At 43.8% G+C, this 13,834-nt stretch overlaps 1 protein-coding gene across 1 annotated transcript in view; it reads left to right on the top strand.

The window, feature by feature from the left end:
• Positions 1–6,095, top strand: part of LOC119403156 (tryptophan 5-hydroxylase 1-like) — a 24,603-nt gene extending 18,508 nt beyond the window's left edge. The window contains exons 9-12 of the mRNA XM_037670104.2: positions 18–144; positions 2,157–2,252; positions 3,837–3,970; positions 5,800–6,095. Of these exons, the coding sequence (XP_037526032.1) occupies positions 18–144; positions 2,157–2,252; positions 3,837–3,970; positions 5,800–5,986 (544 nt within the window). The 3' untranslated portion in view covers positions 5,987–6,095. The remainder of the gene's footprint in view (positions 1–17; positions 145–2,156; positions 2,253–3,836; positions 3,971–5,799) is intronic.
• Positions 6,096–13,834: the final 7,739 nt, after the last annotated feature.

The following is a 13,834-nucleotide window of genomic DNA, read 5'->3' as shown; positions in this document are numbered from 1 at the left end:
TGATTCTATGCTTTCAGAGACTGTTGTCACGAACTTCTGGGTCACTGCCCGATGCTGGCCGATGCCAACTTCGCGCAATTCTCACAAGAAATTGGACTCGCCTCTCTGGGCGCGTCTGACGACGAGATCGACAAGCTCGCTACGGTTAGTCGCTTAGAATTAAATTTTACAGGCGAAGCTGCTTAGGGTGTGAGTCTGTCCCTCCTCTGTAGTTGTAGTAGTAGTAGGTAGCCACCTCTAGTTCTTGGAGTGTTCACTAGATGGCGCTGTCGTGGCCACCTCTAGTTCTCAGAAAAATTCCTAGATGGCGCGGAGGCTCTCGCTGCGTTGCAGATGCGTGCTCTAGTCCCCCCCCCCTCTCGCCTCGCGAGGCCGACGCAGGCAGCGTCTGCTAGCGAGTTATATATAGCGTATATATAGCGTATATATAGCGTATATATAGCGTATGCTAGCGTATATATAGGCCCTGGATTCTGACCTCCAAGGTAGTGCCTGTGTGAGATTTCTCCTGTGCGTGATTAAACAATAAAAATTCACAGCGTACATGTAAAATTAAAGTGAGCTGCAAGTGACCATGACTCTCATCGACCCTTTAGTATAAACGCGCCCGGTCTCACGTCGTGGATGATGTACTGGGCAGAATTCACGGAATATTCACATACGGCGCGTGTCATTGGTGGAAGGCAATCGTTCGCTTTAGTGCGGCGACGTACGCTAGGGGTACCGTTGTAATGAATGGACCACGTAAACCAACAGTACAATAAAAAGTTTGATGTTTAATACATACACGGTGTTTCTCACGTGTTTACTTGATCATATACTGGACGAATTACTCGGAGTATTCACGATTTACCGATGATTCCCTCCGGAGCTTCGCCCCACTCGTCATCATTCACCCCGTGGATATGCTGTGGATTTTTATACTCATAAAGTTAGATTCTAGACTGCTTTTTGCATCGAGACGAAACTGCCATGCCGAGTAATCCAAAATTTGTATGCACTACAAGGTTGCTCTCTGTAAGCCATGATACTGTATATGTTTCAGTGCCAGCAATTATTGACATGTATAAAGCGAAAGTACGTCGGCGTTTTTATTTTTAATATATCTTCTGCAACAATCGGTGATATCGGCAACTCGAATAGTCTTCTGCAAATTATCACTGTAAGAAGCTAGCCGAAATTCGCAAAACACCAAACGTTACCAAAACATACCGATAGAGGAAATAGTACACTCTTAATCAAGTCCCGCTTAAAGTGCTAGATATTGTCAGGAAGACGGACATTTTTCGTCTGATTTCCTTGATATAGCCAGCCTTTAACCAGGACCTGATTAAGAGTGTACTGGTGCTTTGCGAACTCAAGTGGTCACTCCTGTCTGCGCTGTGCAGGTAAAACAATATGAAATCATCTACATTGAAGACTTTGTCGCTAAAGCCCTTCAAGCTCTTTACTTTACGATGTTGTTATTTCAGGAATTAAGCAAGTTATTTTCAAAATCTGTGCATAATTTTCCAGTTTCATTATGAGATAACAATTATAAGACGCAGCTTTCATGCAGGAGGTTTTCAGTTATGACTTTCCAGTAAGCTTATTTGAACAAGCAAGCGAATGTGCAATGTTTCACGAAAAGTGAAAATTCTCATTGCACCCACCATTGTGGTCTGGTGGTTACAGTACTCGACTGCTGACCCGAAGGTCACGGGATCGAATCTCAGCCGCATTTTCGACGGAGGCGAAAATGTTAGAAGCCCTTGTACGTTAGGTGCACGTTAAATCACCACAGATGGTCGAAATTTCCGGAGCCCTCCACTACGGTGTCCCTCATAATCATATCGTGGTTTCGGGACGTAAATTATTGTTATGAAAGTCCTCATCATCTAACGGTTTTTTGTTTCTGCTGCTCATGCAGTGCTGAAGCTACACGTGTGCGATAATTATTTCGCTACGATATATTTAAGTACTCAATTGCTTGAGGCTGTGCAGCTTCAAAATAAATGCTAATTATGAAATGCCAGTCTCATAACGTTCAGCGTTAGATTTCTCACACAGCTGTGGGCTGTAATTTGGATATCAGAATACATGCCTGTATTGTTACTGTAGTACTCACAAGCTTTTCTGTATTTTTTTCTTTCCGTCCATTTTTACATTTTTCGCAGTGTTACTTTTTTACGGTAGAGTTCGGACTATGCAAGCAAAACGGAGAAATGAAGGTGTACGGAGCTGGTCTCCTTTCTTCAGCAGCAGAGTTACGTGTAAGTATATTTCAAATAACTAAATTGAACAGAAATATAATGTAGGTTCCGTATCAAAAATTGGACTCTCCTTCGGAGTTCTAATATATTTCACGTCAACCATTTCTCCCGTTCCTCAGAAACAATTAGTCTGCATACTCAAGAAAAGTTTGATCTAGTTTGCCCGCAGCAAGCTTTGGCTGGGAAAAAAAAGAGGCTTTTCATGTATGACTGATTAAGTGCACAAGGAGGGGGGGGGGGCTCTTGTTGTTAAGTTAAACAACTTTATACTACAGCACAAGTGGTTTATAAAGCTGCAAATGTAGTAGCTAGCCAACAAGGAATGCTTAAAGGGGTCATGAAGCACCCCTTGGTCTTGTTGAAAAAACACATCCTGCGGAAAGCTGACACGGCTATGAACTGCTCTGCCAAATATTACAGTCGTGCGCGCCGCGTAATGGCCACAAGCGGAGCGCGAAGTTGCCGTTTCCCCAGGCACCCTCTTTAAAAACAGAGGCCGGTTCTCACTCTCGTCGGTGGGCGGGGCGTCTGCACGTTGACGTCGCGGATCTGCCAGTTTACGTCGCAAGAGACATAGCATGCTTATTGGCCGATAGCCGACGTAAATCGGGAGCGGCGTTCGGATCAGATGCGCTTCTTGCCGCGGGGTGCCGCCACTTGCCGGCGCCGCACTCCTCAGTGCACGGTAGCCGCACTCGCGCAAGCGAATCACAGCGGGAGAGCGATCGCGTTTCATGACGCGCGCTGACGTAACTTCTTTCCCCCATGCCATCCCTCCCTGTCTAGCTTCCAGTGCGCTCGTCGGCACGAGAAAAGAGAGAAAGCGCTGGGAGCGTGCGCCAAACCCCCGTAACTCCGCTGAATCTTGACGGATTCGAGAAATTTTTGCGGCAATCGATTCGGGAGGCAGTACACTCCGATACTGAGGTCATTAGATCATTACTTGGAAAAGTGGTTCATGACCCCTTTAAGGCCTGTATGACATGATACTCCATCCCTCTCCGTCACTAAATTTATCTGCCTATTTTGGAAACAACACCACAAGACTTCTAGGGTTTTTTTGTATGTGCCGAAGCCATCTCCAGTCTTATTTTGTTGGCTTCATAAACTCAATGTATAATCGATTTTATATCTTAAAAGCCTCTTTATGTGAAAGCTATGAAAATTTTTTAACTCAGTATATAATATGCGCATAGTCCTCTTTCGTTCTGCAGAGGAAAATCTATAGCAGGTACTGTGTCCGCAGCACCTGTACTTACGACCATGTACCTACTTCCTACTACCTTTTATCAATGTGCGTACTTCTTGAATGGGGACAATTTGTAACATTCAGCTGTACGAAAATATTGCCCCGCATTTTAAAAGCTTTTTTAAAGCCTCCAGGATCTTTCCAGTAGCGCTACTATTTAAGAACAAGCTATCATTAGAAATTATACGTCAGAGCCACACAAGCAACACTCGTTCGACGAAAGTATCAGTTTACGCCTGACTGCAAAGTAGTTGCCAATGAATGTTTATAGACAGTAAATTTCTTTCATGAAGGAATTCTCCGCACCGGGGATAATGAGCTCTCCTTTATTACAGCACGCCCTTACGGACAAAGCAAATGTGCTGCCGTTTGACCCAGCCATAACAATTGAGACGGAGCCTATCATCACGGCTTTCCAAAACGTCTATTTCTACACGGACAGTTTCAACGAAGCGAAGCTGCAAATGAGGTAACTTTGTGTAGAGCAGGCTTTTTTTAATTGAAAAAAATACAAAATAGGATTTATTCGATTTTTGTGGAGTGTGCTTCTCTGTTTCACTTAAAATTACGAAAAAAGACGTAAAAATAAAGCTGAACGAACAGTTCGAGATAGCCCGAAAGCGAAATGCTCACTAATATAAGCAATATTACGTTTATTGTAATGAGGAAACTTGGCTGTTAATCGCATTAATCGAGTGTATAGATTGTGATGCACTTGCGATTAGTTTCAGTGACGCAACGTCCGTGCGAACCATCTCTCTTATCTCTTAGACTGCGGGCACAATGTCACCATAACTTTGAGGAAAAAGTTTAGACACTTAAGCACAACCAAAACAAAGACGAAGCCCAAGAAAAGACGCTCTTCTCTTCTGCTTCGTCTTTCTTCTTGTGGTGCTTAGGTGCCTAAACGTATTCCCTCAAAGTTATGTGCCAACTAGCCCAGCAATAAGTTCTAAATGTTCACGTACTTGTCAAGGTTCGAGGTGCGAAACTGAAGCTTTTTAGAGGTGCCTCGTTTTCGAAAAGGCAATTCCACTTCTGCTAACTCAGCCAATTGACAAACTGATGCCCATGGAACTTATCAACAGCGAAATTTTTTTTTTGTATGTGCAGACCTTTCAGTGCCAAAAATAAAGACCTTCAAAGCATATTTGATGCTGAGCGCACTCAAACCTATGGCGTATATATGTTCCGGCAATCGTGTTTCAATATGCATAAGAAAGTTCAGAGAAGTGTTAGAGAGCACCGCAGAGAACAAAGCTGCAAAAAGATAGTCGTCTACAGTACTCACGGATTGAAACGCCAAAATTAAGGGCTAAGTAAGGCACGTACTTTCGTTTCCAGCATCACCAGTTCATGACATATCAACATAATTTTGTTTCTAATACATACATCGGAGCCGACGTTATCTTTAGCGGCCAAACCTGCAGCGACATGATGCGGTTATCGCGAGAAATCGCTGATAGCAGCCTATGTACTTTAAAAAAACGATGTCGCGTTTCAGTCCGTGAGAACTGCACATTCTGTTCTTGTTCCGGCACATGCGCAGTGCAACAATATATTCGCACACACACCATGCTCAAACTTCACAGCGTCGCCGCTAGGTGGCGCAGACTGTCTAGAAGAAAGCGCGAAGCAGCCCTGCTGCACTACACGCATCGTTAATGACGCGTTTCGTTTGTGGCGACACAGTGTGTTGCTGCATCAGAGAGAGAAAGGTACTTATTGAAGAACAGATAATTCTGCTGGCGTATATAAAGGGTCTACATGCTACTCTGTGTAGGGAAAGGGGATTGAAGACAGAAAGGTCTTAGGAGCAAGAGGGCAGAAAAATAAAAGAGAAAAAAAAATATTATGATCGTGGTATGTGGAAGTGAGAACGTAATGGCTGTGGTGTAAGCCACCTTACAGTTCATCAAATAAGTTAATGCCCTCGAGGAACATGAACCGAAATTTTAAAATTTGACGTTGTTGAGAAGGAGAAGCAAATGTTCAAGTATTTTCCCGAGATCTAGCGGTGCTTGTGAAGTTCAGCGTATTCAGATTTGGAGAGTAGTTCTTTTTTCTCTGCATGCATGGCGATTTAACAAAATATGTTCCATTGTTTCTAATGCACCACAGTGGACCCAATATGTATTAGCGGTCAATCCAAGGCGCCAGATGTAACTCTTGGTGAATGCGGCGTTGAGGCGAAGTTGATGATAGAGTGCCTCAAGGACTTCCTTGCTAATCACATCAACGTCGACGTTCGTCGCGAGACGGGTTCATTTAATGTCCACTTCCTCATCATTTGCCCAGGGAGTTCGCCAAGACCATCAAGCGCCCCTTCGGCTTACGCTACAACCCGTACACTCAGACCGTGGACGTTCTCACCAACACCCGCAAGATCGCCAATATCGTCAGCGAACTGAAGGGAGACCTCTGCATCGTCACCAACGCCCTGAGCAAATTGAAGGCGTCTGACACTGAGGATCCCAACCGCTAAGCAGGCGGTCAAGTCAGCCGGCCGAGTGGTGACTGAGTGTGACAAAATTGTGTTTTATTTGGTCGTAAGTGTAACAACAGCATGGACATAGGCGTGTGCAGGGTTCGCCGTTAGGTATGTCCAAGTTTCGCAGCAGAACCCCTCCTCTCCTGATTGGTCGAGTCCGAAAGAAAACAAACTTCGCAATGGATACAAACATGGAAATGAAGCGCTGGCATCCTTCTTATAACGGCCTGCCTTTGGTCACCGGCTTTCCGGGGAATGAAGGAGGGAAGTAAACAGTTCTTGGAATGCAACATCGGTAGTCCTCGGCCGCCATTGCCACCGAAAACCTGCATGACGTCATTAAACAATAATGGGACAGGTCCGACTTTATAAAAAAGGGGTTGACTTGGCGCCCCCTTTAATTGAATAGGGAAGGGGCCCCTCATGCGCACCCCCCCCCCTTGCGCTCGCCTATGAACATGGCTTTCGTACGATACAGTTACCCTGCTGTTCAGTAGGAGAGAAGAAGAAACACTGGTGGCGCAATCTTGTGGCTCTGCTTTCGATCTGTATGCCATAGAACTTGGCCTCCAAGATTGACGGTGGGCGGCTCCGGCAACACCTGCACAGTTCATCTCGGAGGCCTTGGTAAAAATACCGTTTTACGCCAATTAAGCCTGCGATACAGAAATATACGTAACTGAGAAATCTGCTTTTCGTTGCGTCACTACATATGTTACACCAGAAGAAAAGTACGGCTCAGCATTTCGATGCAGTGACAATTCGGCACATCTCGTCTGTATGCAATCAGCAAGATTTCACGTCTAGTGTGGCTATTTTAATTGACATCTCCGGCGTTAAAGCAGTGCACCAGCTTTAGTAGATGTATGTTCGGTTAAGCAGAACTCGCTAATTACCCGGATTCAGGACGTAAAACGTAAAAGTGGAGAGATGGTACGCTAGAAACCTGTGCTGCTCTCACCATCATTAATACCAAACTTTAACATCGTGCCAAAGAAAAGTAAAAACATAGATCATTGAGCACCGTTACATAACCGCGTGAGCATTTGCATCGCCGTTGGTGTATTAGCTCTTTCTCAAGATTACTGACACGTAGCAGTTTATCTTTAAAACCAGCAGAATGAAATGACACATTTCGACGAAAACTTAAATCAAATTTACGAATGTACACTCTGTAACGAGATACTAACATTCGCTGGTAAATGCAACAGGTCTAATCGAAATAAGTGTAGTGATTGTCGAGCAAAGCAATTTATTCGTATTTGTGTATTCACAAAGCAGCTCTCGATCTAATTGCGTCCTCTTGAGAAGATTGCCGATAGTCCACTGCAGCATACTGACCATGGAAACGTCAGAAAAAAACTTCGGACAGGCGATTTTCTGCCGCAAAAATAATGCCGCTACGCTCTTTTGAGACAGATGGCAGTATATGGTTAGAGTGTACTGAAGATCTAATTATTGTTCCGTGTATACTACGGTAAAAGGGAATATACATCAACATTGCTGGCAGCATGCTGTGGCAGACAGGGCATGCAAATATTTGGTCGGTTTCATCCAGCCTAAACTGTCTGCGTCGTTCGAGTTGTGTAGGGGAGATGACATCCAGTGCCCTTCAATCGTAACGGTTCCGAAACTCTTTATACACCCCACGTTTTAAGTCCGATCCCAGCAAGTGACCAACGGAGTTATGCGCGTAGCAGTCACATAACCAACTGAAGCATGAATGACCGTAAAACGCCACTTCTTCTTCTTCTTCTTCTTCTTCTTCTTCTTCTTCTTCTTCTTCTTCTTCTTCTTCTTCTTCTTCTTCTTCTTTTGCCTTGTTATCAACCCCTCTTTTATTCCTCTTATCTTATTCGCCCGCTATGCCACCAACTTTCAGCAATCTCATATTCTGCACTATGTTTTTTTTTCTATCTACTTTTCACCTTTTAAATCTGGGCGTTGTGCCTTTCCAGGTGGTAGATGCCAGCTATATTTTCATTTGCCTCTTAGTGATTTGTTTTATACAGGCGTACCTAATATATCATACACACGTATAATAAGTAATGCTTGTAAAATTTATGACACAATATTTATTATAAATTCATTATTAGACAAGTCGCAAGGCTGTTTGAAATCCCAATAGCCTGAGCAAATCTATGTACTCGTGGTGGCTTGATCTATGGTGGCTAGCCTACCCTTTAACACTAATGGCATATTTCCCTGTACTAACTGTCGTACGACACTCGTGACTATTTGAGCACAATTAGATAAGTTATAAACAAGCACTGCATGCGAAGCCAAACGGTACTTACATTCAACGCCGTCATTCCAGCCACTCAACTACATTTTATGACACTATGAGTAAAGAATGTATCATGGCACTGCTCGGTGGTGACACACTAGTCAATAAATGGGTAGACTGGCACGGTGGCGGCGCGTGGATTGGCGAAAGAGTGGAGTCGCCTGCTCTGAAGAGATCACGTGACCTCAAGAGCTCCAACGTCAGGCACTTTCTGTACCTCAAGCCGTGTTGTGAAGGCACTTCAAATGGAGACACTTTTTAGCATGATTTACATTCCACGGCCTTTAGGCTCTTGCGGCCGTTCCGTTAATTTCATATATACCAAAATTGGTACGACGTGACAAGAGTTCATGACGAACATAATGACAGGTCCTAACATGCAAATCATGACGCGCATGTCATGTGCAGCATGATTTACATGACGGTCTCGGGGCGCTCGCGGCCGTTTAAATGAAGGGATACATACGAAAACTGGTATGACGAGACATTTCTGTATGACGAACATAACTGACTCGTGGTAACATGAAAATCATGATGTACATGTCATGTATGACATGATGTACATGCAACGCTCATGGCGCACTCGCGGCCATTTCGCTAGATTGATATACACCAAAATTGGTATTGTGCGATGTGACTTTATGAAGAACATGAATAACAGGTGGTAGCATGAAAATCATGACATCCATGACATGTATGTCATGATTTACATGCCACGCTCGTGGTGCATTCGCGTCCGTTTCGCTTGCGGGATATACACCAAAATTGGTGTTACGCGACACGACTGTATGACGAACGTGAGACGTAGTAACATGAAAATCATGACATGCAAGTCATGTACGACCTGATTTACATGCCACGCTCATGATGCGCTAGCAGCCGTTTCACTAGATTGATATGCACCAAAATTGCTATTGCGCGATGTGACTGTATGAAGAACATGAATAACAGGTGGTAAGACGAAAACCATGACATACATGTCATGTATGTCATGATTTAATTGCCACGCTCATGATGCATTCGCGGCCGCTTCGCTAGCTTGATGTAACCAAAATTGGTATTGCGCGAAGCGACTGTATGACGAAGGTGAATGAGACGTGGTAACATGAAAATCATGACATGCATGACATGCACGACATGATTTACATGTCATGCTCATGACGCACTCGTGCCGTTTCGCTTGCTTGACATGCACCAAAATTGGTATCGCGCGACGCGACTGCATGACGAACGTAAATGAGAGGTGGTAACATGGAAATCATGACATGCAGGTTATGTATGTCATGTTTTACATGCCGCGCTCATGGCGCATTCCCGGCCGTTTCGCTATCTTGGTATACACAAAAATTGGTATTGCGCGACGCGACTGCATGACGAACGTAAATGAGAAGTGGTAACATGGAAATCATGACATGCAGGTTATGTATGTCATGATTTACATGCCGCGCTCATGGTGCATTCCCGGCCGTTTCAATAGCTTTTTTGTTTTTTCACGATCCCTCTCTCCTTCTTTTTCTATCCTCTCATAATAGCGCCGTGTCTCTTATTTCCTTTGACTAATAGACTTTTAACGATTTCTGGATTTTACGTGCCAAAACCATAATATAATTGTGAGGGTCACCGTAGTGGAAAGCTCCGGAAATTTTGACCACGTTGTGTTCTTTACAGTGCACTAACAACGCACAGTGTACAGGCCTCTAGCATTTAGCCACCATTAAAATGTGACCGCCGCAGCCGGGGTCGAACCCGCAACTTTCAGGTCACCGGCGGAGCACCGCAGCCACTTTACCACCGCTGCGGAAGCTTTAAAGCTGCTTACCTCCTACAGAAGTGCGCAGCCAGAATTCACAGCTGTTTTCACCGGCCGACTCCACCGGAAGCTTGACGCGAGATTTCGGAACTGTTATCATTGGAGAGCTTTGGTGACGACTATCTTTCTTACCAGTGCTGTCTAGCACTGGTCGAAATTTTATTCCGCGCCCGCTTACAAGACAGGTACCGCGGCCAGTAGGCCGCACTTTTCACGAAAAGCGTAATGCTTTTTATGAGTCTGTGATGTTCCGAGAACACGGTATAAGTGTGTCGCTGTATGCTGTCGTTTTGTGCCGATAGTCCACAGCGCTGTGTAGCGCTGCAGACAGCAGACTCAAACCACATCATGTGGGGATGCCCTAAGCATCCTCTTCCCCATTTCCTTAAACACTTAATTTCTAGCGAGGAGCAATGGGAGGCTGGCTTCCGCAGCTCGAAGCCCGACATTCAGGAGACCATCCTGGAGTGGGCTGAGAGGGTAGAGGAGGCCTACACTCTTAAGAAAAAAAAGTGTCATTTGACTCTTTTTTATGCATGTCTGAGTCACGTGTGTAGCACTCTCTTTAGAGAGGCACGTTGACTATCTTTAGGAGAGTCACATTGACTCGCTTTAGGAGAGTCGTGCGACGCACGACTTTCTAAAAGAGAGTCTGTTGACTGTCTAAAGAAAGTGCTGCATATGTGACTCTCACATATATGAAAGAAGAGTCAAAGGACACCTTCTTTTCTTAGAGTGTACTTCACGTAGTTCCTCCACCACCCCCCCTCTCTATCTAATTGCCCCCTTCCCATTAAATAGAGATAAATGAAGTTGTTCAGTAAAACTGAGAGTTGGGAGAGTTGGTATGAATTCATGTTGAAACTTTTTTAGCGCGCACAAAAGACGGAGGACACAGAAAGAACTGTGGTTAACTTGTTGTAATCTGCTAATATGCCTCATGACTTGCTCGCGCATGCTTTGTGAGGATTATTTGTGCTTATATGTTTAGTTCCTTTCAAAAAAACAATCAGTTGTGAGTAAGCGCTCGTTTTGTACCTTCTTTTTGTACCTTCTTTCTGTGTCCTCCGTCTTTTGTGCCCGCTAAAAAAGTTTCAACATGAAGTTGTTCATTCATGCATAACGCTGTAGACTTTCACTAATGAATTGCCAGCAACTCGCCCAAGCTTTTTTTTTTTTGTTTCTTGTGCTGTACGTTGCCTTTACTCGTCTAAATCGGTAGCATATGTGTGTTCTGTCCCACGGCCTCACCGCCGTTTGTGCAACAATCGTTGCCCCTCTGAAAAGTTAGCATGTACAGATTCATCATTCATCTTTTTCCTTAATCCCAGTGTAGGGCAGCCAACCGGAAGTTTTTTCTGGTTAACCTCCCTGCCTTCTCCTTTTCTGTTTCCTTCCTTTAAAAATGTGTGAAAGAAGGGCGGTAAGAACTTGCTTACGACAAACAATATTTCCGCGAATTTCCCTCGCCTTTTCAATAATAAGCGTTGAAGATTAGCCATACAACTTACACCAAAACGTTGCTTTGTACAGATTGTTCTTACAAAATGTAACAGAATATGAGGTAAAAATATTGTTCTTGTATGCTATCTAAATGTGATCATTACTGTCATTGTGCTTGTCGCCTATTGTTTGTGGTGCTAGTGAAAATATGCAGAGTGTCATCAATTGCAACTAATTATTTATGCAAACGAGAAATTAGCGATATTGTTCGTTTCATGGTGCGAAGTACGGTTTTCTAGATATTTGCTCATTATACTTTTCTTTTCAAGGACTTATTTGCTGGACACTGACTTATAGACTTTTGCAGTGCTATATTGTTCATACAGCTCTGTACTACAGATGTCAGCGACTAATGTTTTATAGCTTAGAAGTTAAAAGGTAATAACAAAGCATGGGTAAAAGATTATTAAATTTTCTTAGAAGTGTTATCATCGACTTCAAGAAGTAACTGGGCTCCAGGATAGATAAATGAAGAATACAAGGAGTTGATTGCGTTCAAAAAAAGCCCTCTAGGCGTCATTTTTAAATTGTATACATTTTTATTTTCAATAGCCCGTGGGTTTGACCATGCAGTTTTCGCATATTCGTGGCAAATTTACGCATCGTTTTCTTTTTTTTTGCATTAGGAGGCATTATTTCGTCGTTTGTTAAACATATGGTCCCCCAAATGAAGGACAGTATCTGGAGGAGACGGCTTAAGTTCTGACATTTTAGACTCGAAAGAAGTCATTTTGTGAGGGCCTGCTTCGTTTTACCATTTTTTTAATGCTTCGTGGATGAAAGATACCAAAGCATGAAAAGAAATATGTTAGCAAGAATTCCCCGCTTAGAGTGGGACATTGTTTTAAGTACAACTTCTTGAAGACGACGTCTTCCCATGGACCAGCACCGCTTACTTCCTGAAACCTGTTATGTTGCCCACCGCAATTTCTAGTCGAATTCAACTTCTCTCAAGTGTAAGACTTCCGACCGGATGTGGAAGCCGGAAGTGTCTACCCGCAACTCACGTGACATATTAGAAGCGGCCTAATGGATGTATGACCCGGAAGCTACGTGACGGAAGTGGGAAGTGATGTCAAGGGGAAAGATGACGGCTCGACGCATACAAATGAACCATTGTACCCATTGTACTAAACAAATGTTTCACTTGACTAGCCACCGATGTTTCTTTTTTTTTCAGTGTTCGTCAGCGTTTTCGTGAAGTATTTCTCGACAAACCTATCGCCTTAGCCTATATGCGTAAAGCTTGTATATAGAAAAGTAAACGGAGATGTAAAAAGGAAGTGCTTCAAACCTCTCCTCCTCATCCCTCAGCTAAATGTGATCTTGTTCATCAGTGAACCGATATAGCTCTTGAGGTCAACAGAAAAGTTGCCTTTATCCCAATACACAAATTGTAGATAGCAAGTAGATAAAAGCCCCACTGAAGACCGCCCGCACAACTCTACAACGCCCACCGCTCGCGACAAGCGGTGTCGCTCCAGTAGACCAAGAGGTGCCACTGATTTCGAAGGTCGCGCTCTACCTGCCGATAATGTCTGCTTTTGAGTCAGGTGCCCTCCTTTAGAAGGCACCGCATAACTAATTCAACCTTGCTAGTTAAACACGAAGAAAGTGCAGTAATGAGGGTAGCATGACCTCGGCGTCACGAGTTATCACCCCGTTTAGCATGGTATGTTCATTCGAGTTTCACCATCATCATCATTATTATTAACAGCGAAGTTTGGGGACGTATTTACGATACGATATTTCGCAGCTAATACCAAGTGTCACCTCATCGACCTTTACTTTTATGTCAGAACCAAAGGCATACAGCGCTGGCTATATTGAGGATGTATCTACATCTGCTTCTCGAGAAATGCTTTTCACAACGCTGTGCTACATGTGCCATTGATTCCAGTGCGTGTTCGTCCCGTAATGTTTTTCCATTGTCGTAAATAGTTTTGTCATACAAAATGTAGACTTGAAGGATGAACTTCTTGGCTAGTTGGCTGAACATATTGTAGGGGAGCAGTACGAAAGACGAGGACAGAATAGGCACACAAACAACCACACGTAGCGTTGTGTAAAACACATCAAGCGCCTTATTCTCTCCTCGTCTCTCGCACTGATGTCCTGCAATACCAAATGTGGATCCGTGCCCGTCTTTGTGCCTGTGTAATCGTTGTTTTATGATGCTTCATTTTATGTATCCTCCCTGTGACGTCTAATTAGAAAATAAAAAAAGAGTTAAATATGCTTG

Source organism: Rhipicephalus sanguineus, chromosome 8, assembly GCF_013339695.2.
Source record: "Rhipicephalus sanguineus isolate Rsan-2018 chromosome 8, BIME_Rsan_1.4, whole genome shotgun sequence".
Classification (NCBI taxonomy): Eukaryota; Metazoa; Arthropoda; class Arachnida; order Ixodida; family Ixodidae; genus Rhipicephalus; species Rhipicephalus sanguineus.
The sequence above is the reverse complement of the archived record's forward strand: the minus strand, read 5'-3'. Positions and strand labels throughout refer to the sequence as shown.